This window comes from Haliaeetus leucocephalus, unplaced genomic scaffold (genome assembly GCF_000737465.1).
Source record: "Haliaeetus leucocephalus isolate CR32 unplaced genomic scaffold, Haliaeetus_leucocephalus-4.0 Scaffold136, whole genome shotgun sequence".
Taxonomy (NCBI): domain Eukaryota; kingdom Metazoa; phylum Chordata; class Aves; order Accipitriformes; family Accipitridae; genus Haliaeetus; species Haliaeetus leucocephalus.
This window is the reverse complement of record NW_010972572.1, coordinates 2420897-2429760: the sequence shown is the minus strand read 5'-3', so window position 1 is coordinate 2429760 and position 8864 is coordinate 2420897. Positions and strand designations below refer to the sequence as shown.

The following is an 8864-nucleotide window of genomic DNA, read 5'->3' as shown; positions in this document are numbered from 1 at the left end:
CAGCCCCCCGGGGGTACGTGTCCCACACCGTCCTCCGGCGCAGGCAGCAGCCGCCCGCCGAGGGCCGTGGTGTGGGCTGGCATCGGGGGAGCCCGGGCCCCTGCCAGGCAGCGCCGCGTCCCTCCCCCGCCCCGAGCGGTGTCCTGGCCAGGGCGGGGTGGCGCTGGGCTCCCGTCACAGGGTTGGGGCACCTCGGAGCCGCGGTGTGGCAGGCCTTCCCAACGGGCCTGCCGAGGCCTTTGGATGGAAAGAAGATCTTAAGGCCTCCCTGTTCTACCGGCCTGCTCAGCCTTCGGCAGCTGCAGTTCTCCGTGGCCAGCCGCTGCTTGCCGCTACCTCCCAAAGGGCTGGGTGTCCCTCTTCCCCACGGCTCAACCCCCTGGGTTTCCCCATCGTTGGCGTTACTTCTGCCATTGTCGCCTTACACTCAACCTGCCCTGCAAAACAGCCCTGCTAATATAGTTATGGGGCAACCTCAGGCTTTCTTACAGTCCAGATTTTACATTTCAGGCAGGCTCCCCATCCCCCCAGTGCCTGTGGGATGGAGACGGAGCTGGCAAACCCTTGGGTGGATGAGGATGCTGCAGGGTCTCCCTGCCAGCACCTGGACTGGGCAGCAAGAGGAAGGGATGAGCCAAGCTCAGCCACGGACAGGTCTGGAGGGTTTTGGGGGGTGTGAATGAGGGGGGTATTGGTCCTTGGCCCTGGGACTGTGAGCTGTGAGTGGAGCTGCCCTGTGCCTGGCTCTGAGAGGTGCAGGAGGGCTGGCAGCCTCCTCCTCGCCCCACGGGTGCTGGGTGTTGCGGCACTGGGGCCAGTTACTTGCGTTTATGATGTCCTGGTGTCATAGAGATGTGCTGAGCACCCTCAGGAGGAAGTCCAAGCATGGCTGCAAAGGGTGCAGGGGCTCTGGCCTCACGCCCAGCGGGCTCACAGGCGTGTACTGAGCTATATGTGACCACTGGGGCTTGGGCGGGGTATAGCAACAGCCCAGGAGTAGGGCAACAGGAAGTGGCTTGTGACTTGCTTTCGTTTTTGCCCCAGCGGAACAGACTTTCGCGGCTCCTTTGGCAGGCCCGGGGACTGAGGGGTGATGGCAGGTAAGTACAACCAGCGGTGCTGGGTCTCAGTGGTGGGACAGGGTCCTGCTCGCTGGGTCCTGCTCGCCGGGTCCTGCCTGGGTCCTGCCCGATGCACAGGGACACAGTGCAGCATGTGGCCTGGGGCCCAGGACACTCCATGCCTGAGTCACTGGGGCCCTGCTTCTTGCAAATGCATCCCGTGGGGCACTTTCTGCGGGTGTGTGGGAAAAGGGAAGGTGGGCAATGGCAGGGAAAGCCCCCTGGGTGGGCAGTGAAGGAGGGAGCAGCACACCTGGGTGGGCAATGGGGGAGGGGGAGCACCCAGGGTGGATGGTGGGGGAGGGATCAGCAGCTGGGGAGGGGGCAATACGGAAGGGGGCAGCACCCAGAGAAGGTGATGGGGAAGGGGGAGCAGCTAGAAGGGTGATGGGGAAGGGATCAGCACCCAGGGGAGGAGATGGGGAAAAGGAAGCGGGGGGGGCGGGGGGAAGCGGGAGCCATGGCATGGGGGCTCTGGCATTGATGGGGCTGCCCTGCAGATGAGCTGCTCATGAAGGTGCGGCCAGCCTTTGTGGAGCGTGTGAGCAAGCCGCTGATCTCTAGACTGCTGGATGAGCTGCTGGCCCAAGGGGTGCTGAGCCTCGAGGAGGTGGATGAAGTGCAGGATAGATACGTGGTGCGCACCGACAAGGCTCGCTGCCTCATTGACACTGTGCGCCTGAAGGGCCCCAAGGCTAGCCAGATCTTCATCAACAACCTCAGGAAGCACGATGGCACCTTGGCAGAGCAGCTGGGTCTGGCTGCTGACTCGGGTGAGAGATTCAGGGCCGTGGTCTGCCCCCGGCCACGCTGGGGCTCCCGGTGCCTCTGGCGGGATGCTAGAGGGAGACCTGGCCCTGGCAAGTGTCCGAGGCCTGAAGGCAAGTGGCTGTTGGGTGTCATCAGTGTCACTGCTCTGTGGCACTGAGGCCCCCTTGCCACGCAGTGACAACAGGACTCTCAGGGGTGGCTGTCCCCCCTGGGGCTGAACAGAGCCCCCCAAGGGGCAGAGCCCAGCTCCGCTCACCTTCCCATGCCCTGCAACAGCCCCCTCTTGCTGCAGGCGCTTCCCCGTGTAACTGTGGGGCTTTCTGCTTGCAGGGCCTCCCGGTGCGCAGCTGGCCTCCCCCAGCACTGAGGCCCCCCTTGGGCCCCCCATCAGCATCCATGGCCAGCAGTGGATCCGGCAGTGCTCCCTGAGCGAGTACCAGCGCATCAGGGACACAGAAGGAGACCAGGTGCTGCAGGCAGAGGAGATGAGAGGAGGGCTGGAACGTGGCCTGGCTGCCCTGCCGGAGAGGGCAGGGGCTTGCTGAGGGGAGCCAGGGTCTTTGCTGACCAAGGAGCAGGGCAGGAGATGTGGGGAGATGGCCCAAGGACAGGGAGAAGTCGTTGCTGCACCTGTGGGCCTTCTCTGCTATTAGCTGCCTCCCAAGAAAAGCCCCCTGCACCCACCCACCGCTGAGAGCTGCCTCCCTCTGTCCTCACAGATCTATCCCATCCATCTACCACGGGACACGCGAACCCGTAGGGCCCTGCTCATCTGCAACATTGAGTTTGAGCACTTGAGCCGGCGGGATGGGGCTGAAGTGGATGTAAAGGGGATGACAGAGCTGCTGGAAGGACTGGGCTACATAGTGGACATCCATTGCAACTTAACTTCCCAGGTAAAGGACTGCACAAAGCAGCTCCCACCAGTCCTGGGAGTGGTGCAGAGACCCTCCTTGCGAGTGTTAGTGATGGGGAGCTCAGGCACCACAGGGACACCTCTGTCCCCAATGGCAGTGGCTCCTGCCCACAGCTGGTGGCTGGGTCTCCACACAGGTGGTCATGGGAGGCTGATGTTCCTTCCTTATTTATGCTGGTTTGTAGGGGATGGCTACGGTCATGAAGGATTTTGCAGACCACAAAGACCACTGGACCTCTGACAGCACCTTCCTGGTCTTCATGTCCCATGGGGTCAGGGCTGGGCTCTGCGGGACCAAGAGCAGAGGCGAGACCACAGACATCCTTTCCCTTGACACCATCTATGAGAAATTCAACAACAAGCACTGCCGGGGACTGTTGGGCAAACCCAAACTGGTCATTATTCAGTCCTGCCGTGGAGGTGAGTCCCTGCTATGAGGTGCCTGTGAGGCAAGCAAGCTGGCCAGGCTCTCCCAGGGCTCTTCAGCCCTGAGCACAGGGTGGGGTCAGGACGGGACACCCCATCATCGCTGATGGCTGGCCCTCCCTTCCTAGACAAGGTAGGGCTCGTGATGGTGAGCGACTCCGCAGACCCTGCCATGCCCGCTTCCAGCTCAGCTCACACGATCCCTGCAGGGCTGGAAGATGACGCAATCTGTGAAGTCCACCTAGAGAGTGATTTCGCCACTTTACATTCCTCCACACCTGGTAAGCAGTTGCCCTGCTGGAGGGCAGGCCAGGAGAGGACTCCCATTCCCGATGCCATGGGTCTCCTCCACACCTCCTCCTCCTCCTCAGGGCGGGTTGCTGGGGGTCCCCTCCATCTGGTGACCGCTTGGGCATTGCTCCAACAGCCTCTGGAAAAGGCAGTGTCCACCAATGCCAGGGTACAATGCTGCTCCAGGACACCCACACATCCCTCTTAGAGGCAGCACCAGGGCCCAGGGCTGTGTGCCCCTGCCTGGCTGCCTTCCCTTGGCTCCAGCCCTCCCCACCAGCTCTGCCTGCACTCCTCCCCCAGCCAATTTATCTCACCACAGTGGCTGGCTGGGGGAATTATCTTCTCCTGCTGGGTTACAGATGGCTCCAGGCCATGCCAGCCTGGCAGCTGGCATGGCTGGGAGCATGGGAGAGCAGAGAGGCTTGAAGAAAATACATCCCTTCTGTCTTCCCTGAAATGCCCTGTCCTTTTCCCATGCTGTGGGTTTAATGGGCCAAATATAATGATTTCAGAGAAGATGCCCATCTCCCGCTCCAGCACTCAGCGTTCATCACTGTTGCAGTGAAGGACACCAGTGGAATCACACTTGGCATCTTCTGTCTCCCCAGATACTGTCTCCTGGAGAAGCCCAAAAACAGGCTCCATTTTCATCCAGCGCCTGATAGAGCAGTTTCGAAACCATGCCTGTAACAGTGACTTACAGGAGCTCTTCCGAAAGGTGCGGCTTTGTAGTTAAGTGCAGGTGTGCCAGCAGATGCAACCATGCCAATGGCCAGAAATACTGCTCAGAGCAGAGCTCGGGCCAGGGCATGCCATTTCTCGGCAGGCCTCTTGGGAGCAGGCTCTGTCAAAAAGGGATCTGGTTTGGCCTGGGAAGTCAGCTGGATCTCTGGAGCCATCAGCACCCTGCCATGTTGTGGGCACGGCACGCAAGAGCCCGGCCTGTTGGCACAGCCCACGGCATCCCTTGTGCCACCAGAAACGTGCCTGGGGATGTCCCTGGGGATGCCTCATGACTCCCTGCACCCTTCCCATGCTGGGAATGGAGCTGCTTTCATTTCTCTCTACTATCTCTCTCACCCCAGGTCCAATATTCCTTTGGAAAATTCCCTCAGCAGTTGCCATCACAAGAACGGACTACAATGCTCAGGAAGTTCTACCTCTTCCCAGGCTGCTGATCTCCTTGCCCATGGTGAGTCTCTTTACCTCACACCTCTGCGGCAGCCTTTTGTCTGTGCCCTACACCTGGTACCCAGCCAGCGGGGAGGAGCAGGGAGAAATTCCCTATTGTTCCTGGGCTCCAGACTTTGTGGATCAGATAGGATATCCAAAGGACTTGTGTGCTGGTAGCCGGGGCTGGGCTGTGGCCTGATGAAGTGTAGGGATTGTGGAAAACGAAAAGGAAAGAAAGAAGACAGAGAGAGAAAAAGGAAGAGAGAAGATTTCACTGGTCCTGGGTCCAGCGTTGGTTCAGTCAGCCGAGGAGTCCAGTTCCAGTGGACTTGCGCACCTGGAGCTTCAGTTTGTGTCCTTTTATCATCCTTGCCCCTCCTTTGGGTGGGCACTCGAACTCATTAGGCTAATGAGCAGTTTGTGAGCCTTTGGGCTTGGGGGTCGTTTGGGGAATAACTTCTCCTTCCCTGCAGACTCTGCCATTGTTTGATCTTTGTATCAGAACAGCTTATCAGAACAGGGACCGGCACACCCTCCAGCACATCCTCCCCCTCCTGTTGCTGATGTCTGAACTGATGGGCTTTTCACCTTGGTTCCTTGCTGCTGCAGGGTTTGTTGTTATGCAGAGTTCATCTTTAAGCAGAACTTGCCCCACCACAATGTTTGAGATATTAACTCTTTCAGTCTCTCACACCTCCCAGCTGGCCGTAGGAAAGACAGGTACTCAAGCAACGCGTTTCAGTAGCCTGTGTCTCAGGAGCTTCTCGGTCTAATGTTCTTCGCAGGTGAAAAAATAATACACAGACAGCAAAAGTGTTTGAATTTGGGGTAACACAGCAGAAAGCTCAAGTTCAAGGTGAACACAGCCCTGTTCCAGAGAGAAAGGACAAGAGGAAAAGCCAAGCAGCTCTGCAGAAACACAGTCAATCTCTAAACCAGCTACTTGTACCTCCTCTGCTAGGCAATTACAGACCTGGAATAAAATATTCCTTGATCTCCTGTCCTCCCTTCCTTTTGTGGCCTCCAAACAACCCCAAACTGAGCCAACTCTTGCCAGGGAGCAGCAGAGACACCTGACTCTGGAGCACCAAATGCAAAGCTGGTTAGTGTCTCTTAACTGTTCCCAGACAGTTGGTCCCCAGTTGCAACAGATGATCCATCACCCCCAGAGCCACTTCCACCCCATCTCTGGCTTTACCTGTTGTCGAATAAAGGGATTTTCACAGCAGACGGCACTGCTCCTCTGCCTTTAGCCTGACTGGCAGTAGCTGCTGTTACATTGCCTTCTCAGGGGATGCTGAGTAGGTGGGAGGTGAGAAATGAGGGGGACCTCAGGGAGGAGGGGACGCCCACTTTCAGGGCAGGCTGGGCAGGTGCGCTCCAGGGGGATTTCCATGCCTCACCCTTGCAGGCTCGCAGCATCTCCTTGCTCACAAGGCAGCTTCCCCCACTCCCCGATCCTCCTGCTGCCCCCAAGGTGGAGGAAGGACGTGAATCCTCCTGGGAGCCAAGAAAGATCCTCAAACCTGTGTCTTAACGTGCGCTGCTCCCACAGCTCGGCACGTTACAGGCCCAGTTCAGTTGTTACCTTCCACCAGCATCCCCGCTGGTAAGCGAGAGCGCCTTCCTGTGCCCACCGCCACCCTCCCTGTCCTCTGCAGCCACATCCAAACCATATTCTGCCTTGGCATGGATTCAGCTTTATTGCATGTTCTGCAAAGTCATAGCCAGATCCACAACCAGGTGGTCTGGCAGCAGGAAAAAGAGAGGGCTCTCCTGCCCCCTCACAGTGTTTGAGACACTCCAGCTCAGGCGGGCCAGGCTGCGCAGGAAGGGCAGTGTCCTGGGCCACTGCCACCCCACATCCCTGTGAGGTGGCAGGAGAGCTCAGTGGGATGGAGGTGCCACTCTGCTCCGGCTCCAGGCAACCCAGGGTGAGAGAAGGCTTTGCAGGCAGGATCAGACTGCAAAGTGGGCAGCCGGTCCAGGCCAAGCCCCTTCTCACAGAGCCCCACATCACTGCCCGGGGCTCCTCAGGTCCCACACGGTGCTTGCAGAAACCCTAGTCCCCAGCGCTATGGTGGTGGCAGGAAATTGAAGACAGCAGTGATGAATTCTTCAAATTTATCCTGATGGACTATGTGGCCTGCACCTTCGATGTACTGGACCTCCGCCTTGGGGAAGAGGCGCTGGATCTCCGGGTAGTGTTTGGAGCTGCAGGACAAGGGAACATGCGATGGGAAGTATGGTCAGAGGTCCATCCATCCAGGTGTCTCTCCTCACTCTCCCCAGGCAGATAGGGATCCTGCAACTGACCATGTCCCCTTCCCTGCTGGGAAAGCCAAGGGCTGCCCCCAGGTTCCCTCTCGCTCTCCAGCACGTTGGTGTCACCAGCTGCTGGAGGCACAGAGCTCGCTCCAGGACCTTCCCCATCTCAGGGCTTTCCTCCCACCCTTGGCAGCTGCAGAAGAGCACAAGGGGTCAAACCACAGAGTTCAAACCGCTTCTCCCCAGTCCCACCTGATGTAGGGAGAGTTGGATCCTCCCAAGAAGAGTGCAGGGCCAGGATACGGCTTGTGGAAGGTGGGGAAGTTCGTAATATCTGCCAAGTGGTGGGAAATAGCCTCCAGGTTCACCCTCCAGATGTAGCGGCCCTCCACCTCCACCAGGTTGGTGAGGAGGAACTGTCTCAGCTGCGGGAGCTGCCACAAAAGGGTATTGTACACTCTTCTGTAAGAGCAACAAGCCCTCAAGATGTCCTGGCACCCTCCATCCTCCCCTCCACCCCCTTCTGCCCATCTCCCATGCTGTCACATTCCTCATCACCCCTGCAACCCTGGTGAGATGTCCTCCAGCTGCCCACGAAGTGGCGAGTGAGCAAGGATGGAAAGAATCTTGTGGCCCTAAAGCCCTGTGCTCTGGTCCCAGGGACAGGCTGGGAGTGGAAACCCCATCCAAGGAGTGGGATTTCCTACCTGGACCACTGGACGCAGCTGATCATCAGCCAGCTGGCGGGCCACAGAGCGGGGCAGACCATCCGGGATCTTCAGTGACTTCATGGCAGAGATGTAGGCAGAGAATTCGGAGACTGGTGCAGCTGAGATGGGACTGATGTCTACAGAGATGAGGCGCTCCACCAGGTCTGGCTGGGGGCATAAGCGGGGCAGATGGATGCCAGCCGAGATCTCCCCAGTGGGACTGGGCACGGGGCTCTGCTCCCACCCAGACTCCCTGAAGGCTTTTAGCTCCCTCCTGCCTCAGCAGAGAGCTCCACGTGCCCCTCCCCAAGTTCCTATTTCCCTGTGCCTTGGCATGGGAGATCTCCAAGCTCCCTCGCCATCAGTGCCGGAGGGACAGGGCAGAGCGTGGGCTGGTGGACAGAGACTTGCTCCTGCTCCCACAACCCAGCTTACAGCTCTGAGCAGGACAGCACCCCCGCCCGTGGCGGAGAAAAGCCAGCTCCTGTGGGGCTGTGGGCAAGGCTGGCACCCGTGAACAGCCCCCACAGGTGCCAGCCCCCCTCCTACAGCCTCCCGCTCCAGGAGCACCCCGCCCCCCACCAGGTCCCCCCACCAGCCCCCGGGAGCCCCGCGCCTGCCGACCCGCTGCAAGGCCAGCGTCATGGCCGTCTTGCCCCCCATGCTGTGTCCCAGGAGGATGCACTTGGTGATGCCCAGGCGGGTCAGGAGGTGCTGCACGTCCAGGCTCATCGCTTCGTAGGTCATCAGCGGGCTGTGTGGGCTGCCGCCGTGATTCCGGGCGTCCAGCGCCAGCACCTGCCCGGGCAGGGGCACCGTGTCACCCCAGCCCCGGGCACTGCCCGCCCGTGACCCCCCTCCTCGGGGCGCTGCAGCCTCCCGCCGGCCCCAGGGCCTCACCTTGCCGCTGCCGCGGCGCACCAGCGCCCTGGCCACCGCCTGGAAGTTGCTGTGGTTGCCGAAGAGCCCGTGGAGCAGCACCAGGGGCGGCCGGTCCCCGCGGCCCCCCACCTCCGCGTGGGCCAGCTGCACCGCTCTGCCGGGGACAGGGTGGCATGGGGGCGTGGCCGGGGATGCGGGGGAGAAGGGGGCGTGGTCGGGGATGGGGGCGTGGCCATGGCGGGGGGGTAGGGCCAAGGGCTGCCCTGCTGGCAAGGAGGGTGAAACGGCAGTGGGGGCTGGGGC

The 8864-nt window shown here is 60.2% G+C and overlaps 2 protein-coding genes across 3 annotated transcripts in view; one reads left to right on the top strand and one right to left on the bottom strand.

Annotated features, from left to right (window-relative positions):
* The first annotated feature begins 518 nt into the window (after positions 1-518).
* Positions 519-5723, top strand: LOC104843152 (caspase-1-like). 2 transcript variants are annotated; one of them, XM_010585924.1, is made up of 10 exons: positions 519-654; positions 1045-1100; positions 1622-1894; positions 2223-2359; positions 2612-2788; positions 2994-3228; positions 3363-3515; positions 4137-4246; positions 4614-4720; positions 5487-5723. In XM_010585924.1, exons 2-9 carry the CDS (start codon positions 1094-1096, stop codon positions 4704-4706), a joined length of 1185 nt encoding a protein of 394 aa, XP_010584226.1. In that variant the 5' UTR covers positions 519-654; positions 1045-1093; the 3' UTR covers positions 4707-4720; positions 5487-5723. The 2 variants fall into 2 exon arrangements, with proteins under 2 accessions (XP_010584226.1, XP_010584227.1); XM_010585925.1 differs by lacking the exon at positions 5487-5723 and having other exon boundaries at positions 4614-4724.
* Positions 5724-6542: 819 nt separating this feature from the next.
* The window catches only part of ABHD11 (abhydrolase domain containing 11), a 3111-nt gene continuing 789 nt past the window's right edge, over positions 6543-8864 (bottom strand). The window contains exons 2-6 of the mRNA XM_010585963.1: positions 8580-8715; positions 8304-8477; positions 7677-7847; positions 7222-7403; positions 6543-6915 (exon numbers count right to left, since the gene is read on the bottom strand). Coding sequence (XP_010584265.1) covers positions 6777-6915; positions 7222-7403; positions 7677-7847; positions 8304-8477; positions 8580-8715 — 802 coding nt within the window. The 3' untranslated portion in view covers positions 6543-6776. The remainder of the gene's footprint in view (positions 6916-7221; positions 7404-7676; positions 7848-8303; positions 8478-8579; positions 8716-8864) is intronic.

Bases quoted from the DNA above. Each gene is read 5' to 3' on its own strand.
- LOC104843152 (XM_010585924.1), top strand. The intron at 2,360-2,611 runs GTGCTGCAGGCA...CTGTCCTCACAG, and splicing joins GGGACACAGAAGGAGACCAG to ATCTATCCCATCCATCTACC. The intron at 4,247-4,613 runs GTGCGGCTTTGT...CTCTCACCCCAG, and splicing joins TACAGGAGCTCTTCCGAAAG to GTCCAATATTCCTTTGGAAA.